General features: G+C 36.0%; 1 protein-coding gene across 3 annotated transcripts in view; it reads left to right on the top strand.

The window, feature by feature from the left end:
• Positions 1-27,162, top strand: part of LOC150075430 (uncharacterized) — a 112,089-nt gene that overhangs the window by 15,542 nt on the left and 69,385 nt on the right. For 2 of the 3 annotated variants that reach the window (XM_090388355.1, XM_090388354.1), the window contains exon 1: positions 17,206-17,469. The exons of the other annotated variant lie outside the window; for it this stretch is intronic. In XM_090388355.1, the coding sequence (XP_090244481.1) occupies positions 17,286-17,469 (184 nt within the window). In that variant the 5' untranslated portion in view covers positions 17,206-17,285. Of the gene's footprint in view, positions 1-17,205; positions 17,470-27,162 lie in introns of those variants that run through there. 3 annotated transcript variants of the gene reach the window in all.

The following is a 27,162-nucleotide window of genomic DNA, read 5'->3' as shown; positions in this document are numbered from 1 at the left end:
ATCAATACAATTTACGTCGCATAAGATAATTTTGCTTGGCTTAATTAAATATTAAGATTAGTTTTTATTAATTAATTTTATTAATTTTTATTAATTAGTTATTATTTCAATCATTGGCTTCTGCTAATTGGATCATATCTGAGATATAAATTTATCATAGTTTTTTTGTTGTAAACTACTGCTGTCATTTCATAAATTCTTTCTTAAAAGAATTTATGAAATGACATAAGGTATCAGAATATATTAAAAGGAATATGCCTTGTCCTTATTCAACTATTTCATGCAATATTTCACATTTGATATACTTTATAAACAAGAATGTTATTGAAAATGAAACAACCAAACATTTGACATGGGAGTTATAAAAACTCATGTCTTATACATTTAATGTCACCAATGCCATTTCAATACATCAAAAAATATAGACACTGAAAACTGCTGCATTCTTTCTCAATGGTCATTTATAATTTTTTATTTCAAATAACATTCTCATTTGTGAAATACTTTGAATAGCATATCACTGAATCCCCTTTGTTTATGTTACTGCTTCATTTGGTATCATTTTAATTATAAATTAATGTAAATGTGGCCCTGTTTAGAAATTTGTTTTTTATTTTGTGAGTTTTTATGTACTTGCCTAATGAATGCTTACAATATTCAGATTTTTTTTTCTTACTTTAAATAACTATTTCTTGAAATGATTAATAGTTGTATAGGACCATTGAGAAAGAATGCAGCAGTTTTCAGTGCCTATATTTTTTGATGTATTGAAATGGCATTGGTGAGTTTGGTGTCATTAAATGCATAAGACATGGAAGTTTTTATAACTAGTTAGTGACATATATCCTAGCAGGAAAATTCTGTAAAATGGAGTACACTACTAAACAGCATATTTTTTGTTTTAAAAGGTTTTTTTTTTTTTTTCTCTCAAATTGGGAATTTTTGTTACAATGCAGCTCATTAGTAAAGAAGTTTGACTAGTCTGGTTTTGTGTTAGACAATAACAAATGTCATTCGTGGCAGAAAAGTTTGAGCATATCTAAATATGTTGCACATGTACAGGGAGTGATTATTTATAACCCAGAGAAATCTGTGAAATGATTGCTGCAACAGCTGCATTTAAAACAGACATCCATTTATCCATTTTAAGCATTGTTTGATGAGACAGAGCTGCCCCCTTACAAAAGGTATAATTCAATAAAGTCTTTGATACTGTAACATATATGATTATTGTGTAAATTGGAGCAATGTGGCATTGACGGAAAGTTACTGTTTTGATGAAGGGTGATTAAATGTTAGAAGGCAGTTGCTCTAAATGGCACTGCTCTTCATGGACTAATGTGATGAATGAGCTGCCATAGAGGTGTTGGGTCCCCCTTACTGTTTTTAATATTTATTAATTTTGTACAGAAATTGAAATTTTATTGAAAGTAAATCTAAATCATGACTCAAACCAGAGCAGCAAAGCAAAGGGCTCAAGCCAATGGGAATGCTGTGGCCCAGGGGAGAACTGAGGGGGGCAGTTGTCCTCTGAATCACAGCCTTGTAAGATGCACTATTTGCTTGATGTTTGCGGAGCAGTCAAGTATGGGACATGATACTGCCATGGGGGATGTCTTTGTGTGTGTGCGATGCAAGGAGTGTAAGGAGATAAGGCGACAACTCAGCGTTGTTATGGGCCTATATGAGAGCTTGAAGGATAGGGTGGATGCCCTCGAAGGATTACAAGTGAGGGGCCCATCAAGCTCTCAGCTGCCCACACCAATGCCAGAGCTTGCACTTGGTCATCGCGGAACACGGCGGCAACCCCCAAGGCAGAATGCGCTGGTCCCAAAGGAACTAGTAGTTGTTGGTGACTCTATTGTCAGGGAAACGGGAAACATGCTTTGTAAAAAGGATAGGTGGAATAGGACCAGGGTATGTCTGCCAGGGGCAAAAGTTGATGACGTTGTAGAGCGGATATCATCTTTTAAGGGCACAAAAGGTGATATAGTTGTACACGTTGGCACTAATGACATTAAGAGTAGGAGACCGGCGGAATTACTTGACAAGTACAGGTCACTGATGAAAAAAAGCCGTGAATTAGGGTTGAAATTGAAAGTGTCTGCAATTCTGCCCAGACACGATAGGAGGGAGTATATGATGAGAGCCCTGTCAATCAATTCGGCCCTGGAAAGATTGTGCAGGGCTCAAGGGGTAGAATTTTTTTCAGCCTGGTCTGTACTTGTTAACAGGAGAGACTGCTTCTACAGGGATGGGATACACTTAAATAGAAAGGGTGCAAGAATGTTTGCTGATGCTATCGAGGCAATGTTAGGTGGGTCGGAAAACTGCTAGATTGGGGGGATACAAGGACTAATAGATTAACAGTAGCCACTGGCAGAGGTGAAAGTGATTCTTGCACTGCTTCTATTGGAATGAGCCGCAGCCTGGAAAATAAGATGCAGGATATTTCAGAGACTGCTGGGAATCATTGGGGTACAAGTAAACACATGGGTTGTGTTAGGGTAGCTAAGAAAAAGAACAGGTGCATGTATACTTGTGTGTACACCAATGCTAGGAGTTTAGTAAATAAATTTGATGAATTTGAGGTATTGCTCAAAACATCAAAGGCAGATATTGTGGGGATTTCAGAGACGTGGTGTCACACAGATATAAGGAATGCAGAACTGGAATTTGGGGAGTACAATGTCTACAGAAAGGATAGACAGGATAGGAAGGGAGGAGGGGTTATGCTATTAGTTAAAAAACACATAAAATCCAAGGAAGTGAAGCCAGTCGACATCGCTGGACAGTGCAGTGTCGAGTCAGTTTGGTGTGACATAAGCATTGGGAGATCAAAATTGAGAGTAGGAGTGTGATATAGGCCTAATGACTCTGATGAGTATAATAAGAAACTGTTCGGAGAAATAGAGTGGGCCAGTAAATCAGAGAGTCTTATAATGGGGGATTTTAATTTCCCAGATATTGACTGGAATTTGGGGGCTGGTCACTCACACAGTAGCAAGGCTTTTGTGGATTTATTGGATGATTGTTTTCTACATCAGCATGTTCGGGAGGCAACTAGAGGGAGTAATACTCTTGATTTGATTATCAGTAGTGATTCTTCATGCATTAAGAATCTGCAGATAAATGAACCACTTGGTGGCAGTGATCACAGTGTGCTGAAGTGGGAGTTACTCAAAGAGGTAACTACCATTAGGGGTAAAGGGAAGGGGTATTGCTTTCGTAAAGGCGACTACAATGGACTGAGACAGTATTTAAATTCTATACAGTGGGATCAACTGATGATATTGCCAACAGCAAATTCAAAATGGGAAGCATTCAAAGAACTTATCGTGGAAGCTACTAGGCTTTACATACCAACTAAGAAATATTGTTCAAGGTTTAGGCCTAAATGGTTGTCAGATGAACTAATGAGGCATATGGCAGAGAAGAAAAATGCATGGGATACATACAAATTAACACGTGACACGGACGCCTATGATAGATACAAGTTGATCTGTAACCAAGTTACAAAGGAGGTTAGGCAGGCGAAGGCAGATTACGAGAGATCCTTGGCAAGGGATGCGAAGAAAAACAGCAAAGAGTTCTTTACTTATGTAAACTCTAGAAGGAAGGGGATGAATCAGATTGGTCCACTTGAGATCGATGGGTCAACTGTTGATGACCCTGCTCGGGTAGCTAACAAACTAAATGAATATTTTGCATCGACATTCACACATGAGGAGTTATTCAGCGAGGGGAATGCCAGAGGTGTATTCAACTCTAGCAGTAAGCTAGAGAATCTTGTAATAACTGAGAGCAAAGTGGAGGAGAAATTGTTGAAGATAAACACAAGAAAGGCACCTGGGGTGGATGGGATCTATCCAGTTATATTAAAGGAGGCAGCAAAGGAGGTAAGCAAACCCTTAGCCATAATTATGAGAGCTTCCTTGGACTCAGGGGAGGTACCCATTGACTGGAGATGTGCAAATGTGACCCCAATTCACAAAGGGGGATCAAAGGCTGACACAAGTAATTATAGACCTGTGAGTTTAACTTCTGTTCCCGGAAAATTAATGGAGGCACTGGTGAAAGAAGCACTGCAGGATCATCTAGACAAGACTTCAGTTATAGGTAGGACACAGCATGGTTTTGTTAAGGGGAAGTCTTGCCTGAACAATTTGATTGGATACTATGAAGCAGTCACAAAAGAACTGGATGCAGGGAATAACTTTGATATTATATACTTGGATCTTAGAAAGGCTTTTGATACTGTTGCACATGGAAGACTGCTGCACAAATTGGAGCAGTGTGGCATTGGAGGCAAGTTGCTGCTATGGATAAAGGGGTGGTTGAGGGGGAGAAGACAGAGAGTGGTAATCAATGGACACTGCTCATCGTGGACTAATGTTATTAGTGGAGTCCCTCAGGGTTCAGTATTGGGGCCTTTATTGTTTTCTGTATTTATAAATGATATTGATGATGGTATATCAGGCTTAATGTCCAAGTTTGCAGACGATACGAAGGTTGGCAGGGTTGTCAAGGACACTACTGACACTATGCTGCTGCAACAGGATTTGGAAAGGTTGAGCAGATTTGCTTCGAGGTGGCAAATGAAGTTTAACATTGACAAATGTAAAGTACTACATATGGGAAACAGCAACCCCAGAGCAACGTATCAACTCTGTGGTACTACACTGACAGTGGTAGAGAATGAAAGGGACCTGGGGGTGGTGGTGCAGGCAGATATGAAGTTCTCTGAGCAGTGCAGACGAGCTGCAAGAGTAGCTCATGGTGTATTGTCAATGATATATAGGAATTTTTCTAGCAGGGATAAGGAGGTGATTATTCCCTTGTATAAGGCAATGGTCAGGCCACACCTAGAGTACTGTATACAGGCCTGGAGGCCTCATTTCAGGAAGGATGTAGAGCTGCTGGAACGAGTACAGAGAAGGGCAACTAGATTGGTGAATGGGACAAAGGGGTTCTCTTACGAAGAAAGGCTTAAGTTTTGCAAATTACAGTGTCTGGAAACTAGGCACCAGCGGGGTGATCTGATAGAGGTGTACAAAGCCTTGAATGGTTTGAGCATGCTCAATGCTGATGGGATTCTTCCTCTAGCTCAGAAAAATCACCTGAGAGGGCATAAATTCAAATTGAGGAAAGACAGATGTAGGATAGATGTGCGGAAATTTGCCTTTAGCCAGCGGGTGGTTGGTGGGTGGAACAGACTTCCATCCCTTGTCGTGGAAGTTGATAGCCTAAATAAGTTTAAGGCTCAGCTGGACAGGTATTTCGAACGAACAGAGGGGTGAAGTGGAAGTGGTTATTTTTATTTATTTATGTTACTTTTTTTTTTTGGCTGATGCTGCATAAGCTTGCTTTCTTGCATCAAATGCCTCTACTAATGCTAATGCTAAAATGCTAATGCTAATGATATTGATATAGGTATTTCAAGTTTTGATGAAGTGACTGTCTGCTACTTCAAGGAGCTCTAAATAAACTAAGGCGATGGGCTGAAAAATGGTATTTCAGGTTTCACATTTTGAAATGCAAAGTACTGCATTTGCTAGCAGTAATCTCAGAACAACATACCAGTTGGGTGATCAAACTCAAAGTAATGGATTATGAAAGTGATATAGGGGTCATTGTACCATCCAACATGAAATTTTTTCTGCAGTGCAAATAAGGTGCTAGAATAGCTCGTGGATGAATAATGTGCAGGAATTTTGTCAGAATGGACAGAGAGGTGATTATCTTCTTGCATAAGGCAGGCCACATATTTTATACTGCATACATGTTTGGAAACCTCATTTCAGGAAGGATGTAGATCTGTTGGAAGAGGTGCGGAGAAAAGCAACAAGATTAGTGGAGAGCAATGAAAGGATATTTTTACCAAGAAAGACTGGGATTCTGTAAAGTGTATTTTATAGAAACTAGGCACCTGCACAATGATGTAATTAATTAATAGTATATAAATATGTATACTATGAAGTGTATAAGACTTTAAAAGGGTTACATAAACTAAATGCTAATGTCATTTTTACTCTCTCAGATGACATGCACCCAAGAGGACATAAATTTATATTGAAAAAGAATGATTGCAGAAATTTATATTCATCCAAAGAGTAATTGATTGTTGGAATAAACTTCTGCTTAGTGTTGTGTAAGTTGGTAATTTTGATTAAATTTTGAAGGTTTGGACAAATTATTGGAGGGAATGGATAGATAAAGTGGGTAATTCCAGCCCCTCCCCCATATTGCTACTGTATAAGAAATCCTTGCATCATGTTGCCAGTACTAATACTAAAATTTAGATGGAACAATCCCTAATTGATGTTGAAAAAGAAAGGCAATTTGTTTTCTGTTTCATTACATAATTATTCAGAAAACAATGCAACAGTTATTTTCCATATGGCTCACCAGTGAAGAACTCTTCCACCTTCAGTGGTTTTGTCAATGAACACAATATGCATCAATGAGGAACTCCATGCAGACATGAAAGATGTTTTTCATTCTAAAAAATGCACCATAGTGAGCAATTTTGTTAGTTGCAAATGTCACTCAATTCTTCCTGAATGACACAACAAATGTAAAATTCTGCCTGAAACTCTTTCAAGGAAACTATTTTAGCTGTTTAAGGCATGGGGGTGAACATAGAAGCAACATTTTTCATAAAGATGGGCAAGACCACATACAGTGAATGTGATTCTTCATTTTCTGAAGGAAATTGAACTGCATTCCCCTTTTAATCATAGAATCATCTTTGATCTATTGTAGATATATCTGATTGTCTTGGCCACTATACTATTTGGATTTGAATCCCTGTGATTATTTCCTGTTGGGAATTCCTGAAGGACAGTCTCTACAGCAATAATCCACATTCTGTTGATGAATCGAATGTGAAATTGCAGCTGCTGAAGAGGGCATCTCTGAAAAAATACTGGCTACAGTTATGATTATAAACTTTTGATAACTACTCCCAGGGGCTCACTGGTGAGTATGGGCTTGGCAAACCCAGGGTCCTGAGCTGGATATCATCATTCTTCTCTTTCTTGGTGATTCCTTTCTGCTTCTCTCTCTCTCTCTCTCTCAGGGTAATTTGGGAATTTTTTTTTTTTTTTTGGCTGGTGCAGCATAAGCCTCAGGCTTCCTTGCACCATGTGGCTAATAATAATAATTGCAAATGGTCCTGGATATGCAGGGATCATAAATTGAATGTCATTGCTTGAATATTTAATGACATCTCTCAAACTCTCTAATGTAAGCAAAACATATAAAATATAATAATAATAACAGATAATAAGCCTTCAAAACTTTATCTTTTCTTAATGACCCTTTATAAAATGTGAGGTGAAAGTGACATTTGGTAGAGGTTTAGATTTAAATCCAGTTAGAGAATGAAGGAATTCTTAAAGTTCTGAATCAGTGATGTAGTTAGCTGATCTCGGGTAAAGGGAATACATCCCCACCCCCATCACTTATGTTTTTTCAACCTGCACAATATGCCAATTGGCCTGTATATGTGCACACAGACATACTACATTGGTGCAATATTGCATAAGATGCCGATGCATTATGAAACCACATACCATAAACAGCACCACATGTTACAATCCATTGAACTTAAAAAAAAAATTGCATTTCTCCTATCCATCCCTTCCAACAGGTTGTCTATTTAGGAATGACATGAAAATATTAACATATTTTGAATGTCAAAGGCTTAAATAGATTTTTGGTTGAACTAGAGTGAACTATAGTTACCACAGTATGTTTTAAGCAACTAGGATACACCCCACCTCCTTTTATTCTCAGCAGAGGGTGTAGAATTTTTCCCCCATGAGTTGTTATTCCAGGTTTTCAGTCTGCACAACATGCAAATCAGCCCATGAGCATGCACTTTTTTTATGAAAATCCCAAACACGAGAGGTATTAGAACCTATAGTACTTAGTACCATGCTTGGGTAGGAGGTTGAGAAGATGAAAAAAGATATTTGTTGACATTAGATTTGCACTTCTGTAGACTGTAATTTTCAGGAAATACGTATGAAGGAAAGCTGTTCCAGACAACAGCAGTTGAATGAATAAATAAGGAAGATGAAAAGTTGGTTCTCTGAGTTCGAAGTTGGACAGTAAATGAATGTTGGCTGGTGGCGGCACATGTTCAGACTGTTTTGAAAGACAGTGGGAATTATAGCAGCCAATTCAGAAGAATTGTGCCCATGGAAGTATCTGTAGAAAAGGCAGTCTGCGCGGGTAGCACAGTGGTATCGTCACCGTCCTCCCCACACTGGGTGGAAAAGGCCCGGGTTCGAATCCCATCAATGACACAAGGAACTTTAGTGGGCTTTTTTCACTCCGGGGCTGAGTTAGTCAGTCTCAGGCGTAGATAGCAAGGTTTTCCCCCCCAGAAACTGGGGTTTTTTTGTCCAGCAAAACAGGCAAATCGACCAGAGAACACACGCAATTTACAGATATGAATACAGGTTAATGTAATCATTTACAGGCAACCCTAATATAATAATTTGATTTTGTAGAAAAGACATGCAGCAGAAACAGTACATCTATGAGACAGCGAGTGGAGAGACTGTTATAGATGAGTCATTAATTAACCTAACTACCCTCTTCTGAATGGAATCTAGAAGTCTGAGAGAAGTTTTGGGGGCACTGCCCCAGATGTGGGAACAATATTCCATGGTAAGGCGGAGATTTGTATTTATACAGAGTGAACAGCTGTTTGGAAGAAAAGTAACGCCGAGAGCGAAAGATAAAATGAAGTTTTTTAGACGCAGAGGAAGCAATATTTGTAACGTGCTTGTGTCAAGAGAGATTAGACGTCAGGGTAACTCCCAAAAGAGATATATAATCTTGCCTAGAAATTGGAGTGTCACAAAAGATAAGCATAGGAGTAGAAGAATCTTTTTTGTGAGATATAAGACAAGACTGAGTTTTAGAAGGATTGAAATCAACTAAGTTGTCTTTGCCCCACTGGAGAATTACCTGGAGATTGGCATTTAAGGAATTGGTAGTGGATATTCGAGAAGTTGAAGCTGATTGAGCAGGGCAAGGTTTCTCGAACTGGAAAGTGGAAAGCAATATTTGTAACGTGCTTGTGTCAAGAGAGATTAGACGTCAGGGTAACTCCCAAAAGAGATATATAATCTTGCCTAGAAATTGGAGTGTCACAAAAGATAAGCATAGGAGTAGAAGAATCTTTTTTGTGAGATATAAGACAAGACTGAGTTTTAGAAGGATTGAAATCAACTAAGTTGTCTTTGCCCCACTGGAGAATTACCTGGAGATTGGCATTTAAGGAATTGGTAGTGGATATTCGAGAAGTTGAAGCTGATTGAGCAGGGCAAGGTTTCTCGAACTGGAAAGTGGAAAGCAATATTTGTAACGTGCTTGTGTCAAGAGAGATTAGACGTCAGGGTAACTCCCAAAAGAGATATATAATCTTGCCTAGAAATTGGGTAACTCCCAAAAGAGATATATAATCTTGCCTAGAAATTGGAGTGTCACAAAAGATAAGCATAGGAGTAGAAGAATCTTTTTTGTGAGATATAAGACAAGACTGAGTTTTAGAAGGATTGAAATCAACTAAGTTGTCTTTGCCCCACTGGAGAATTACCTGGAGATTGGCATTTAAGGAATTGGTAGTGGATATTCGAGAAGTTGAAGCTGATTGAGCAGGGCAAGGTTTCTCGAACTGGAAAGTGGAATGCAATGTGCTATCATCAGCAAAACTATGGATAGGATTCCCAGTCAATGGTAGAAGGTCATTAATATATAACAGGAAAAGAGGCGAACCTTGGGGGACACCAGCATTGGTGAAGAAGTTACAGGACAGAGAGTCATCTACCATCACCTCAGTGAGCGATCAGAGAGAAAACTGGATAACCAATTACAAAAAAAACAGTTGCCAAACCATAAGATAGAAGCTTGTTTAGAAGACTTATACCAAACACGATCGAAAGCCTTTGAGATGTCAAGAGAAACTGCTTGTGTTTCACTGAACTTTTCCATTGAATTTGTCCATAAATGGGTAACATATCACCAGTGGATCAACACTGACGGAATCCATACTAGCAATCGTTGATCAGATGGAAGGTTTCTAGGTAGTTTAAGAGTTGGTGGTTAATTGATTTCTCCATTACTTTAGAAAGAGTAGGAGTAAGTGCAATGGGATGATAATTGGATGGGAGGGATTTGTCACCCTTTTTAGGAACTGGCTGGATATGAGCAAATTTCCAAGCAGAAGAAAAAAACACCTTTGGAATAAGAAAGTGAAAAAAGACAGCAAAGAACAGGACTAAATTCAGGAGCACAGGTTTTGAGAACAAGTGGAGAAATACCATCACGACCTGAAGTTAGCATCAAGATTTGTCAAAATCCTTCTGACATCTTTTTGACGGACAGGAGGCATTGAATGGAGCATGTTGGGAATCTTGGGAGGTGTTTTACCAAGATCATTAATACATGAATTGGAAGAAAAATGGGATACTAGCAGGTCAACTTTATCCTTGGCTGAAGTGACAACAAAACCATCTGGTTTTGATAGAGGTGGGAGCAGAGATGGGCAAAAGTTGCGGCCAGTAGCTTTGGCAAGAGACCAGAATGCTCGGCTACTATTAGTGCAAGAAGCAAGTTTTCTACTCTTAGCCTGTTCAAAAATCTAGTTTGGATTGATTAATAACAATTGTTGCGAGCTTTGATGTAGTAGAAAATGAAACTGAAGAATCGGAAACAAGCCAATTACGATATGCAACATTCTTCTCTTGAACAGCCTTAGCACATTTATTGGAAAACAGAGGTTTAGATAAAGGGCGAAATTTTAAAGTGGAGTGTGGAATAAAGGATTCCATTCCTCCAAGAATAATTTTACTGACAATGATCTGAGCAAATGTTGACATCAGAAGTTTTGAAACAGTAATCTGACCAAGGAAAAAGAAGAAAAGAAATCTTGCAGGTCATCCCATTTTGCATTTTTGTAATGCCAAACAACACGAGGTTGGGAATAGCCATGAGATAAAGGCTCCATTGGAGAAGAGACAATCACCCAGTTGTGATCTGAGGTGCCTAAAAGACCACTCACTTCGACCATGTACTTAGAAGGGTTGTTTGTGAGAAAAAGATCAAGCATGTTGGCTGTATGGTTAGGATTGTCCAGTATTCTGATAGGTAAATGAACAATTTGTGTGAGGTCATTAGTAATTGCAGAAGCCTCAGCATCTCGACCAGCTGGGTTGGTGTGATTGGAAAGCCAGTTGGAGTTGTGAACATTAAAATCAATAAGGAAAATTACTTCACTGTTAGGAAAGTTGGACTGGAGAAAGTCAAGTTACAAAGAGGAAGTCAAAGACCTCCAAGTGATTAGTGGAGTTAGGAGAATGGTAGAGACAACAGATGAATTTGACAGAATGAGGTAGAGACATTTTAAGCCAGAGAAGATTGAAAAGAGGAGATTCTAAATTGCCAAGTCTCTGACAAGGAATATTGGAATGGACATATGTACAAGTACCACCTTTGAGGCAAAAGGAAACATATAGTAAATAATTTGGGCAACTGAGATGAGCAGTAGTTGAATCAACCAATAACTGAGATTCTGTCAGAAAAGTCCATGGGGTTTGGCAGACTATATATGGAAATGGACATCATTGAGATTAGAACTGAGACCACATATATTTTCTGAAATGAACTAGGAAGTGTTTGGGAGGTTTAGATCTTTCTGCAGATAAGCTTACTCCATTAGTTTGACAATTCATGATTATTCAATAGCAAGAAAAGGTGGGGGGGGGGGGACATGCTGTATGAAGTAATGAAATTTTTTGGATATGATGTACACATGGTAAGAATATACCCAGATCCTCGACATAACGTGGCATCAACAATGCTCCCCACATACACCAATAAACACTAGCTGATTCAGAAGCCTCCTAGAGAGTTACCAATAAGTTAGGTCCGGTGTATTAACTAGCGGCTGGCCTGCAAACACCGTTTTAGAGCTGTACCCTCAAAATGTAAGGAAGATTGGATCTCGCCGTGATGTCCATCATAACTTCAAAAGTCATCAGTTACTGCATGATGGAAGAGATGAGGAAGGGTTGACTGGAACTTAGCTCTGGAGACTAAACATGGGTTTCACCACTTCAAGCACTTGTACAGACAATACACAATGGTGTAATATGGTCTATTGTTATATTTTCCTATTGACTTGGTTGATATAAGCGTCGAGGGTAAACAAAACCATGTGGCATCAAGCTGCCTTGTATTCTAAGTTGGTTTGCATTTTAAATATAGAAACCAGTGTTTCCAGAAGGGGAACTTGTTTGTTTTCCACAGATTGGCTAATTACATTCCCAAATGTTCATAGATAATTCCTTTATTCCCCAATAGGAATGTGCCTCTGACCCAGAAACAATGGGAATGGTAGGCTCAGGGGAAGTTTGGACCAGCCCAGTGAGGCTATTTGCCAGGGGGTTCATCCTGTCTCTTGATATCCCTATTCTGACCTTTTCCAAACAGGTGACAGAGTGGTGTGTATAATGAAGCATTTTATTGTAAATGCAAGTATAAGGAAGTTTGTTAAACAGTTTTTTAAATTCTGAAAGCTTAAATAGAAGCATAAAAGGTAATGATTTAAATGTAGGTACCAATATCCCACACAAGTTAAACTTTGTTTTAACTGGCTTTTTTACATTATTTATACTAATTAAATATAATTATTGAAAATTAATTTTAAATTAAATTATATATTTCATTTAACATTGTTTTAATTTACTTTATAATACCTTGTGATTAATACTTATTTTCCCTATCAGTGAAATTTATCATTAGTCTTAATTTGTTAATTAACACATATATTGAATTTTTAAATCCACTGCCCATTCTGAGCAGCCCTGTTCTATGTATTGTAGGACAATACCATTGGAGTAATATGAGCAAATGACTGAGGAACAAACATTTAAATTAGCTGAGCATGTAATAAGGGGGGGGAAAACTATTATTAATCTGTTGTTTCATTAGGATTATTTTCCATTTTTTCTGCACACTGGCGAAATTAGGATTGCTAGCTAGTGTTAGCAGTAAATTTATTTATCTTTTTTTTTTTATAGCAAGTCTGTATAGCAATATTTCTAGAGAACTAAATCTTGGATATGACATCCTTCCACGCCACACTCTATAGAGTGTATCCAAATCATTGCCCTCTTACTGTTATGGTTTGGTCATTTTTTTTTTTTTAGATTGGCTGTTTGAATGGAAATAACTTTTCTTTATGGCATTAAATAGCCATGGTGCAGATCAGATCATGTCCAACTTTTTATGTATTAACTTATTAACTCACCAGATGTTGAGCCCCAGGGGCTCACATCTGGTGAGTATGGGCTTAGTACACCCAGGGTCCTGAGCTGGATATCATAATTCTTCTCTTTCTTGGTGATTCCCTTCTCTCTCTCTCTCTGCTTCCTTGCACCATATGGCTAATAATATACCTAAAAATTTAGAGTAATTTCTAGAAAAATAATACTTGCAATAGGAGGTATCTAGGAATTGCAATAATATTGCTTATAAAATTAATTTTATTCTATTAACATAGTAGTGCTTTCCTAATGAACTATACCCACTTAGGTTGTAAGAAATTACATTCTTGTAACAGGAGCAGAATACTTCAGCTAAAGGATAAGCATAAAAATGTGGAATTATATCTACACATGGTAAGATATAATTCAACAAATATGATTCTACCATAGATAAGTTTTTTTTTTTTTTTTTTTTTTTAACTTGCTTCCCATTCCAATATTACTATTAATGGTCATGTTTCACTCCATTTCTACTAATGGTGACATGATATTTCTCATCATGCTGTGCCTTACTTGAAATGTCCTTCAGTGGAACACACTCCCACAATTCCAGTAGCACAGCTATGAATAAGAAGTGGCGAATAAAATTTATTTAAAAATTAATGGCGGTACAATTCCCATCTTTCTTTGCTGCAAGGAGTTCACTTTTCCTAAAGTGTAGGAGAAAATTTCTTACCTTGTTTTGTGGAGACTGACTTGGCAGATAAAGCTGAAATATTAACATCTTTGAAAGCAAAACATAATAAACGGTGTTTGGTGGAAGGTGTGGAATCCAAACATGTGCTTGAACCAGTACCCATAAATTGATGGTTTGGTTTTGTCAATGCCACATCCAGAAAAAACAATTAAATTTGAATAACACAGAGCCACAAAAAATATCCACGTATATCTTTCACTCATCATGTACATGCTGATACAGCTGATCATTGAAGTTCCCCAAACATATTTTCAAGTATCTTGTATCGAATTCTGTAATGTGACTTTTTTTTTTTTTTTTGTAATTCTTATACAATATTTAACATTTAATTCTTTAAATGTTAAATATAAAAGAATTTGTTAATTCTTTAACATTTATAAATTCCAAAGTTTCTCGCTTGTCTCTTCATTTTATCATTATTCTATGGCACACCGTGGTACCAAATTTTGTCCCGCTTCATCGCAAGTTGCACTTGTGCAACTTGCGATGAAGCGGGACAAAATTTACACCACCATTTCTATGTGTTCTGTTAATTTTGTGAAGGAGTGTATTACACACTACAACACTAGCGGGAAATTTGCTCTAACAATCAGCCATTGTCTGGCTGTAAGCAAATTTTCACACGTGTGTCCTGCATTTCAATTTAAGTTTATTCCTTTATGTGAGTAGTCCGAGAAAAACATAGTTTACTCAATCCGTTTAAGGCCTTAAACACATCAGTCAGGTCTCATCGCAGGTATCTAATTTGCAGAACTTAACTTTCATGTTATATTTCTGTTTCTTTTCTCTGCACTCGTTTTAAAAGATCCGCATACGTCCACATGCCCTTGTGAGCAGCACACTCGGTATAATCTCTGTCCTCCTCCCACCGGTTGGAAAAGACCTGAGTTCGATTCCCGTCAATGACGTAAGGACTTTTTATGGATCTTTTTCGTAGCTGAGTTAGTCGGTCTCAAGGGAAGGCAGCATTTTTTTTTTTTTTTTTTTTCACATGAAATTCAGATTTTTGTCCAGCGAACAACAAATCGACATACGCAATTTACGGACATATTACATACGACTCAATATGGCGTAAGTTCCTGATGCACATAAACCCCTACAGCAATTAACTTCTTAAAACGAGGCTTCCAGACCTATATGCAGCTTAACAATTTCCCCTATACAAAGAGATAATCACCTTCTTTTCCCTTCTGCCAAAATTTTTGTATAACATTTAAAATACCCCACCTGTCTGCATTGCTCAGAGAACTTCATGTCGGATTATAATTACTCTTAGCTCTCTTGCAACTTGAGTGAGGTACCACCTAAATGGTATGTTATTCTGGGATTACTGTAGCACCTTGCATTTATCAATGTTAAACCTCAGTTGCCCCTTCTCAGCCCATCTCCGATTTTTCTAGCTCTTGTAGCATTAGTACGTCATTAACCACTCTACAAAAGTTTGCGTCAACTGCAAATTTAGACAATAAGCTTGATATGCCTTCATCAATATCTTTATTAAATATTGAAAAAAGTAAGGCGCCCAACATGAACCCTGAGGAACTCTACTAATAACATTATTCCAAGAGCAGTGTCCATTTAAAACTACCCTGGCTTTTGCCATTCAGCCAACTATTATTCCCAGCAGTAATTTGTCCACACTGCTCCAATTTGTATAAAGCCTTTCATACGGTAATAGTGTCTAAAGCCTCAGACTTCCTTGCATTATAAAGCTAATAATAATAATAAAGCTTTTTACTGAAATGTAAGTATATGATGTCAAAATTATTATTTGCATACAGCTTTCCTTTGTTACGGCGTCATAGTAGCTAATCATTATGGCATATTATTAGTCTGTGTGCCAAATTGATACAATTCCAAATTAATGTTATAATTTGTCTAAAAATAAAGTCCTACATGTAAGGTCGTTTTTAAACCATACACTAACTTAGGCGATTGGTACTTATATATTTTTTAGCTTCTCCTTTCCTTACTGAAGTATACCAGTTCTCCTTAACATATATACTGTGCATGTAAAGGGTGGTCCATAATTAAGTATGTATCACCATTTGCATGCTCCTTTACTCCTATACAAATATGTGAATACTATATTATTTTAAAAAAAAGAAGAAAAAATCTTTTTAATCTCATGGCTACAGAAGTTGGCGAGAGAAGCTCACATCATCGTAGCCTTTTTTTGGCACCACAGTTAACAATAGGCTGCACAATTTTCCCATCTAGTGATATGTGTATTAGTACATTACGTACTAATACCTCAGGACCACAACCAGCTTTAAAGCACTATACTCTCTTGAGATACGGTTTACCTTAGTAATAATAGATAAATCAAAAAATTATAACGATACAAACTTTCAAAGGGAAAAAAATGAATGAGTAATAAATTTATAATAAGAGCAATATTTTAATTTCTAAAATAAGGACTCATTATTAACCATTTTTACGTTCATCATCTGTAGATCCGTCTTAATCTGCCCAGGGCTCCATGAGCATATGTATGTAGATCAGATCGATATAGTTCTAGGTTACATTCGGTGTATATTCCAAAACAAAAATTTTAATTAATTGTACTGAACCATGTATTACGAACCATTTTATTTTAAAAGATAGATTTGGTTTGTGCCATAAAATGGGAATATTTATTCGCGTGGCCTTATTTTGATATTAACCTCCATCAGATTCTGTTAATTAAAAAATCAATTATACCATCTAGCATTATGGACCGCTTTGTCCCCCCTCCCCCCAGCCAACCGCACTTTTCACGTTGGGCAGCTGTTGTCGATTCTTTATGAGAAGGGATTAATAATTATAGTGATTAATAAACAGTTACATCAGAAAAGCACTTAGGACTTTGCGTATTCTCCTTTGCAAGGACTGGATAACAGTTTAAAAATATGACAACGAATCCAGTAACCTGGATAATGCTTTATACTTTTATAGGTCACAGAACTTTATTCTATTTGAAAGCTTCTATTATGTTGATAGTTTCGGTGTATGCATATTCCATAATTGATAACTTTTTTGAAGTTTCGCACTATAATTTTGTGGTGGCAGCTTTGCTTTCGTTATAAGCAATCTTGCACGCATGCTTGTGACTCGAGTTCTCCGCACTGCTGTTCTCTGATCTTTTATTGATTTCACACACACACCACAGTCGAACGGATGGCTAGTGCTCTTTGAGGAAGCCGTAGCTACAACGTCCATCTGTCATATTTCAACTGTTGGCAGTTGTAATTTTAAAGATTATGGAAAACGAAGAAATAGCAGCGATGTTTACAGAACATACTCCAATTATCTTAACCCCTGAATCACCTGGAAATCAAGACGGAGTAACAAGACCTTATAAATTAAACCTGGATCTCGATGATAACAAAAAATACCACAACTACTTGCATATTACTACTGCTGCTGAAGAGGCGGACGAGACAGGTAAATCACAACGAATTGACGCATTGTTTTAGCACCTCGATTAATTCCATATGCCTACACCGAGAAGAATTTTTAGATAAAACGTATCAGCTTGATTAACCTTTTCGTTGACTAGCTTAGTTAAGAGAAAAGGCACTATTGTGATTTTATCCCTGCTTTCTGCAGTGTTTTCAAATGTGATTTTAGTGTATATATTGCTCAGTTGGAAGGCTGTTTGTACCATTGTCTTATACAATGGTACAAATCATTGGTACAATGGTTCAGTATAATATACAATGGTACCATTGTATAATATACTGAAACCTTACGTTATCACGTGCGCCATCTGCCTTTATTTTGCTGTTAAGAATTCTGAAATTTCGGTGTATGTTTAGACTTAACTTGCACTAAAACCGATATTCGATTTTTTCAAATTCCGGCGGAGCATAAAATAATACATAATAGAATGTTCTTAAAGTATTCAGAATGCTGTTATTTTAAACAAAATAGCACCGCTCCGGTTTATATATATATACACAGTATATGCATGGTGGCGGAGTTGAACTAACGTTTAGGTTGCGCTGTACACAACACACAATGCATGGAGGAATTAATGGGTCCGAGAATAGTGCAAAGATGAAAGTGTAATTTACACAAAATGCCAAAACTGATGGGGGGAAATATCAAAAATTGTAGACGTGAAAAAGAAGGCAAGAATGTGAATATCCTATACGTTATAATGAATTAAGAGAGTTATAGGCTGAACTGAAAAGCTAATTAGAGAGGAGGGAACTGTAAAGTAAAATAATTAATACAAAGTAATTAAACAAATAAAAGGTGAACTAGCCAGAATCAGAAATGGGTGGGAAAATTTAGCTAAATCGAAAAAAGGGGGTAGCAAACATCTGATGTTAGCCAAAGTAAATATTGATACATGGTCAGGTGTATCATCAGGGAACTACACCTGACCGTGTATCAAGAACTGCGTTTCTATACTTGTCCATATCAGTGGAAGAGAAGCAAATTAAAGAATAAAATTAAGTGGGATAAAGCTGAACCACTCTCACAAAATATGGACAAGGTAGTCCGAACGCAGTGTTAGTTATATTATTTATACTGTATCAATATTTACTTTAGCTAACATCAGATTTTTGTTACCCTTTTTTCGACTTGGCTAAATTTTCCCACCCATTTCAGATGCTGGCTAGTTCACCTTTTACAGTATTTGTTTAATTACTTTGTATTAATTATTTTACTTTACAGTTCCCTCCTCTCTAATTTTCTTTTCAATTCATTAACGTATGGGACATTCTTTCCTTAATTTTCACATCCACAATTTTTCTTATTTCTGCTATCCTCCCCGTATTAGTTTTGGCATTTTGTGTGAATTACACTTTTATTGGACCCATTAAATTCCACCATGCATATAGGTACTTTTGCATCCTTTGCTGCTGCTGCTTTGCGCGTTCAAGTGCATCTGTCATATCCTTATTTTTATCTATCAACTGACACGTCTTGTTTAAATTCATGCTTATATTTGGCATTTCATATATATATATATGAAATGAGCTGGATATCATCATATATATATATATATATATATATATATATATATATATATATATATATATATATATATATATATAAGGATATGATTGTTATAAAATAATATTATTAATCAGCAACAAAAAAAAATAATAATAATTGGTAATATGAAATGCCATTTACCCATAATTGGGAGATGATTACAAAATAATCTTTAAGTATAAGATTCTAAGGTTTATTAATCGGGCAACCAAATATATTTGTATACAAGCATGATGTAACCATTTATTGATCCACATATCTAGTGTCCACGGCCGTCACTAGCACGGATGGGAAATTACGTTCACGGAAAACATAAGCAGTACCTTCCTATATTCTTCATTCATATACTGTTTGTTGACTTTCCTACAACTACTGTACAGTATTTTTTTTTAAATTTTTACCCACACTCTTGGTTGTTGGTTTATATGGGGGCAGAAGTGTTTCTATCCGAATTCCTTACTTAATTTTGCCTACTGTTAGATAAACTGTTATAACATTTCATGTAACCACAACGCACATGAACCCTAGGGGCTCACATCTGATGAGCATGGGCTTGGCACACCCAGGGTCCTGAGCTGGATATCATCATTCTTCTATTTCTTGGTGATTCCCTTCTATTTCTGACTCTTGTTCTCTCTCGCTCCCAGGGTAATTCAGAAATTTTTTTTTGGCTGGTGCATCATAAGCCTCAGACTTCCTTGTACCATACAGCTAATAATAATAATGTACATAAAATTGAGTATATAAAAGTACATAATAGTATCCAGCTCTGTTTTGAGAGCAAGTAGCAAGATAGGCTAGTAGATATATCCAATAACAAAAACCACATATAATATACAAAAAATCTCATATATGTAATTGCTTTCTGTTATCGCTTTCACTTAAAGTTGTTTGAAAAATTCAGGTTTAAGGAGAGGGGTAAAAAAAAAAAAAAAATAATAATAATAATAAATAAAACCCGAATGGTGATGCTCTGCTTGGGCACTGCCAGATGACTTTAACAGCAGAAACTAAGCAAAGAAATAAGACCTAGTTCCAACAGACAACGATTGCGTTGAACCTTAGTAAAGAAGGGAAGTAAATTCTAGATTATCCACTTTTACTTCCATATGAGGGCGAATATCTTGCGTGCGTTGGAATGCAGTGTGATGTCCTGTTAGTTCCAGGTAAGAGTGTTATTTTGTTACTATTATATAATGAAAGGCATCTGTCAAACAATGATCTTAAAAACATATACAGTATTTGAAATAAGTTTTGTGTTCTTCGTTAGCTATCATTTCCTAACAGTATTTCTATTATGAAAGCAGTTTCATGAAAAATCAACCCCAGGGGCTCACATCTGGTGAGTATGGGCTTGGCACACCCAGGGTCCTGAGCTGGATATCATCATTCTTCTCTTTCTTGGTGATTCCTTTCTACTCTCACTCTCACTCAAGGTAACTCGGGATTTTTTTTTTTTTTTTTTTTGGCTGGTGCAGCATCTTTGCACCATATAGGCTTCCTTGCACCATATAGCTATAATAATAAAACGCGAATGACAATTCAGATAGCAGCAGATCTTTATTTAGAATTATTACGCAGCTAATATTTTATTAACTGTATTAGTTTTTTAAAAGTAATATACTCTATATTAAATTAGGAGATTGTTGTTATTTGGTTTTTAGTAGCATTAGCAACTAAGGCTATATTGCATCCGGGGATATGCGGTGGTCATTCCCCGACTTTTCCGTATTTGGTGGTTACGGGCTCGAACCCGTCTAATCTAGAAGCGTGTGCTACGCACTGCTGCTCCTCGCTACAGAGGCGCCTAGGAGATCTTAAGTGTAACGGAGTCAGAGGAGCTGTTTGTAACTGGAAAAAAATAATTAAGATCCAATTATGAGATAATTAGGGATTGGGAAAGAAAGCGAGAATTATTATTTCTATGCTCGTAAATATATATTTATTTCTTCATATGTAGCTTAATGACTTCTAATACAGGATTCCATTCCAGGACATCTCATGAAGTTTTGTCAATTGATATACAGGAACTAAGCTAGCCGGGATAAGATGATGATTATCCCATTGTACAAAGCAATGGTTACTCTGTATCTTGGATACTGCTTACAGGTGTGAATGCCTCATTTTAGCAATGATGAGAACTCCAGGAGCGGGTGCAGAGAAGGAGAACGAAAGGGTGATCAAGAAACGCTTCAGTTCTGCAAATTATAGCAACTAAAGATTAGGCACCTGCGAGGTATCTGATTGAGGTGTTAAGCCTTTGAAATGATTGAACAAGCTTGAGTGCTGATGGCATTCTTGCTCAGACTTCACACATGGTGGGGAAGGATGGTTGTAGGATAGATGTGCGGAAGTTTTGTCTTCAGCCAGCTGGTGGTTGATTGTTGGAACAAACTTTCATCTGTTGTAGAAGTGGGTAGTTTGAATAAATTCAAAGAACTAGACAAAATTTTGGTGGGGGTGGACAGGTGATGTGGGAAGGTTTTCTGTCATATGCGAATACTAATATATTAAACATCTGGTATGCGTTATCTCCCCGTTCGAGTTATTATATTTACCTCTCATCTCTATTCGACTAATGGCATTTTGGGTTCCCCACTCAATGAACGTTCATTTTTCTAAATTTTCAACCATTGAACATCAGACTTTTAATGAACAGTGACCATTCCATTCAATTTAAGATAGTTGGGGAAACTATACTTACTCGTTACTTATAGCGCTGTTATTGTATACATTAATTCCTACCTTATTTGAGAGGTCGTTCATGTGCAAAAGTTCCTCCTTATTAAAAGGTATGTGTGTGTGATCATACATGTACCTTTTAATAAGGTACTGTGCATGATCTTCAGTATTGATCTAATTGAAGGAGGTAAAATTTGTAGTGTACGTTCATTATCAAACATACTTCTTAATTCTATTCAGAGATACTGCAAATATTTTTATCTACACTCTGATAAGCGAGAAAAGTTATCTCGCTGTCAATCTCTCTTGAGCGAGAGATCCTGATCTCAAATAACTTAATTGAGTGCCTTGCTCAACTTAAACAAATACTTACCTAATTAAAGTCCAGAAATGGACTTTAATTAGTCCAGAACTAATTAAAGTGGACTTTAATTAGGTAAGTATCTCCAACTTCGTATCTATATAATGAGAATCAGGGCTAAAATCTATTATTTGGGTACCGCTTGTCTCCGCCCAGTGGGCGTGGTCGTAGAATGGAGTGTTGTACGGTCGAGTTCTGTGATTGAGTGATTGTTGTGAAGGCGTTTTGTGACGTCGAGGAGGGGAGGTGCTTAGCTTAGGTAGGGTGTTTATCCCCGATCCCGCTGTTTTCAAATCGGAAAACGAGTTTCCGATTTTAAAACAGCGGCAAGTGGGACGATAAACACCCTAGGCATATCAACCTAGGAGGACAGGGTGCGGGGAAAAGCAGTGAGTGGCACCTGCCAATCACTGGTTTGTTCCTGTCCGTTTGTCAAAATTGGACTAGTACACAAGATCTGGAGTTTTACCAAAACTGCTTATCCGGGTTCTACTGTATATCCATTTTACCTGCATACCCGTCTTTCTCCGAAGTACCGCTACACAAATCCCATCAAGTGGTGAAGATTTTGTAAACACTTCTTTATTGCATTATAAATTTTTCATATAATTTTTAACCCCTGAGATATATTATTTGATAATCGAATATGCCTGAAACAACTCAGTGAACTGAAGTCTAACGTTACCTACTTGTAAATTATTCTTGCACATTTTGAAACAATTCTTTGCGTTTACCAGAGTCATTTTTGATAACTGAAAGTGTGCGTGTTTTCACACACTTGGCTTGCGTGCAGATGCTTTATAATTCAGTAGAAGCTGGTAAGCTTTATAGACTGTTATCTGAAGTTAAAGCTTTATCTCTGCACATTTTGTTTGAACCATTCTCTGCAATATTTGATGAGTTTCGCGGTTTTTTTGTTTTCGCATTCATGGTAACTTTTTTTTTTTTTTTTCTGTTCCGTGCATTGCCTTCTTTCGCACGATATTGTACTTTTACAGTCGTGTCTACATCCATTTATTACTGACAATTATGGAGTAGAATCGAGAAACGCTGATGGCACTGAAATGCGAAGTGCTCAAACTAAAAAGATGCTCTCTGTAACACTTAATTTTCACTTTTTTTTTTTTATTGGTTTTTAAGTATGTTTCTTTATGCTGTTGAAATATGTATTGGTTAGAAACAGTTTTATAAAATGAGTTATAAACAACTTATTAAAATAGGTACATATTTATTTATGTGTTAATGTTAGTCGCTCATCTGTCACTTGCTTAAATTAAAATACATAAATCAAATAGGAAGGAAAAAATCTTCAGAAAGAAAAATCAGCTGTGTAAGAAGTTTCTAATTATGGTTGTGTGATGTGTTAAAGGGTAAAATAAATGTTTAATTTTGCGTTTGCGTTTTCGGAAGAGGAATGAATTTATCTTATCAGTTGGCAAACGTATTCTTTTAGTGTAGCCAAAGTGCAATTTGAGGTGTGGCAATAAAGTTCCCGGACTGGTGCTGTTACATTCATGTTCGATGGATTTGAAAATAGACCAACGAAACTGAATATTATTTCGCCTTAGGGCCGAATTCCCTCGAAATCAAAGATCGAACAGTCCCCGTCTTCATTTGGTGTAAAAAGACAAACGAAACAAACAAGACATCTATTTTTGGATTCAATATTTTTCTAGACGTTTGCAACCACCAGTTTTAGAGAAAATTCCAAATGAAGTTTTCGACACGTGTTTTTCTTTTTTTTTTTTTTTTTCACTCAGTAATATAAATAACGTTTTGTATGTTGCTTCTGATTCGTCGCCCTGGGTTTGTTTCAAAGCAGAATAAATTAATTTCGAATGGTTTTCTGATATATACTGTATTCCCTTTTCTTTTGGCTCAACAGTTTGTTGCATCATTTGTTGCTAATGCTAATTGGAGTTCATGTTTTTCGTTTCATCTTTATTGAAAGAGAGGGACTTTCATAATAATTTTGATAATAACGATTATCATATTTTAAAATAACTTATAAATTCAGTCTTTAGTTCCATTCGACGCCTGTCCACTTGTCACACCATAGGGTGCTCTCACATAGAACGCAGGTGACCGCTTACTTGGAACCAGCAGCGATATGCAGCTGAAGCTTCTCACTGGGTATGAACACATAGAAAGCAGTGACCGGTGCAACTTCTCACTGGGTTAGGTTTTATGGGCGCTACTGTATTCTTCTTTATCTTCGCCTTCTTCCCACGTTTATATGTGGGCGCTACTGTATTGCGGAACGTTAATCCCTTTAGCTCTCGGGTAAACCGGTACCGTAAAATTCACGTGAAAACTTATCAAATGATAAATAATTAGGGGAAAAGAGAGAGAGAGAGAGCTGGCTGTTTACTAATGCCCATTGCAGGACATTCGATTAAATATTCGTTGGAACGAGCACTGAAATAATTGAAAGAGGGAGGGAACAATGTTTCTGCAGGGGAAGAATTTAAAATTTACCGAAGGAAAAAAAAAAAAAAAACCACCAAAGTGGCGAAGTGTTCAGAAGTTACTAAATATGAATACGTGTTATGTATTGATAACAGTTGAGGAGAAAGAAAAAAAAAAACTGGAAAGATGAGAGGAGGTAGCATAGCTACAAATCGAAAAATGAAGAAGCATAACAATCAAAGACAAAAAATAATATATTTTAAACGTAAGATTATATTCATAAGTACATTGTCCGACGCCGAGCAATCCTGGGGTCTCGTCTCTTCCAAGTGTCAAACACCAGAATTGCACAGAAAAAGAAAAAAAAAAAGACAATATCAGTTTTCTTGCAATCATTCTTTTTTTAAGACTTATCTCTGAAAGGGTAGTGGGGGGGGGGGGTTACGAGATCTAGATAGAATTCAAAAACTAGGACACTTAGTTTTAAAAACGATAACATTTTAAAAAATGATATAATTATTATTATTAAAAAATTATGATACACACTTATCCTTACTTAAATTTGGATTACAAAGTAAGTAATTATAAAATGTTTTTCAATCCATTTTGAAATTATATGCACGAAAAAGTTAACAAAATACTGTTCACAGTATTTGTCTCCATATTATTTATAATGTTGCTCCATTAATAAAAATACATGCTCTAAGTTCCATTGTGGGCAAAAAAAAAAAAAAAAAAAAAAATATATATATATATATATATAGATTGAAATGTATATTTAAAAGCTTGGAACATATCTGGGAACTCTTGCATTGATTAAAGTATCCAGCCCACTTTCTATGCAATTATCATCTTTCTTTCTTCTCGCCCAGTTATCATCTTTTTGTCAGAAAAATTTCTTAAAATTCATAATTTGGTCAAATAGTCTAATATCATCGATTTTCGATTATACAAATGATACAGTCCACACAAATATTTATAACAAAAAAAAAAAAACAGCGCAATACAAATACCATATATATTTAATATAAAATATTTCATATATATATATATATATATATATATATATATAAAAATAAAAGTATTAAAGATATATATTTTACTGGATTTATTCATTATCGTTATTTATATATATAGATGTTTTATATATATATATAGATGTTTTATATATATATATAGATGTTTTATATATATATATATATATATATATATATATATATATATATATAATGCACTGCGTACATAAATCGACAAATTGTTATAGAAATATATAGTGATTTTTTTGAATTGTAATTGTGAGTTTCTGTTGTAATTAATTTTTATATCATCTGTAATCATATACAGGCTTTTTCGTTGTTAATATGCATTTGGATGAAGGCACTCGAAGTTTTCAAAAACCTAAATTAAAAAATGTTGTTAGTCATGCTTTTTACAATGAAACATCATAATCCCTTAATAATTGTTTCTAACTTTTGCTTGGTCCACAATTAAGTTACTGCGTTCCAAGCCACGTTGGCAATTGGTTGAAAATTTACAAATAGCAATCCTAGTTTGCTAGGAACGACAGAATTTAAGTGGCATATTTTTGTCCCATATTGGTCGTTGAAGATACACCTTGGAAATAAAAGCTTCAATGAATGTGTGCCGTCGACAACCAGCGAGCTTAAATAAAAATTCATTTAAGCAAGCTGGTGGATTAGCACAACCAGCACTAACCAATTCCGATATGTTTTTGTGGACCCCACTGTCTTGCATGACTTGGTGGAGAGGGGGATGAATCACATTTTCTATTAACGGATTAAATTTGAATGATTATCAGTGATTTTTAGGTATAGCTTAGTAATGGAAATCATACAACATGCATTTTTCAAATTGAGTTTCATTTAATGTTAACTGCAGAAGGAAAACAGAGATTAATTAGAAGGGAGGAAATATGAAACCGACGGGTGTTATCAGTTACTGTCTTCTTTAAGGTCTTCATTTAAAATATAATGCATATTTTATGCACCGTGCAGGCTGCAATTTGTTGTACAAAGCAAAACAAAATAAGAAACTTTTAAAAAAAGTTTCTTATTGTTTTCAATGATAATAAAATTTAATGTGATATTTTTAGAAACAATAAGTATAAATCTAGAAACTGAAGTAAAGAAAAGTTCATTTTAGATATTCCAAAACTATTTCTTCGTTGTCATAATGATTATTTATTTAATTTTTTTTTTTTTTTTTTTTTTCAAGATTGAAAACAATAAGGAACTGATGGGCATACCCAATGTCTGTACATTATAGTAGACAAAATTTTGAATATCATAATTTATGTAATGAATTGGAAGTTTCTAAATATTCAGAACGAATAGAGAAACTGTTTCCAATTCGAATAATAAAAACACTGACTGACCGACTATTTCTACATACAGTATTTATTACCACTTTATAAATAAATATAAGAAAAAAAAACTGTTGTTACTTTGAGAAAATAAAAAAATATAATGGTATTTTTTTTATTATTTTATTTATTTTTATTTTGTTTTTTGTCAGCATTTCTCCATGGTATTCCTGTTTAATGCAGATTGACACTTTTGTCCCATATTGCACGTTTGACATAAATCCATAAATTTCAGTCTGAAATCAAAATTTTGGTATCCATGTTTAAAACTTTTGGATTACAAGTTTTCTCT

Source organism: Mastigoproctus giganteus, chromosome 14 (assembly GCF_048544385.1).
Source record: "Mastigoproctus giganteus isolate SK-2022 chromosome 14, ASM4854438v1, whole genome shotgun sequence".
Taxonomy (NCBI): domain Eukaryota; kingdom Metazoa; phylum Arthropoda; class Arachnida; order Uropygi; family Thelyphonidae; genus Mastigoproctus; species Mastigoproctus giganteus.
Note: the sequence above shows the minus strand (reverse complement) of the source record. Positions and strands in the feature narration are given on the sequence as shown.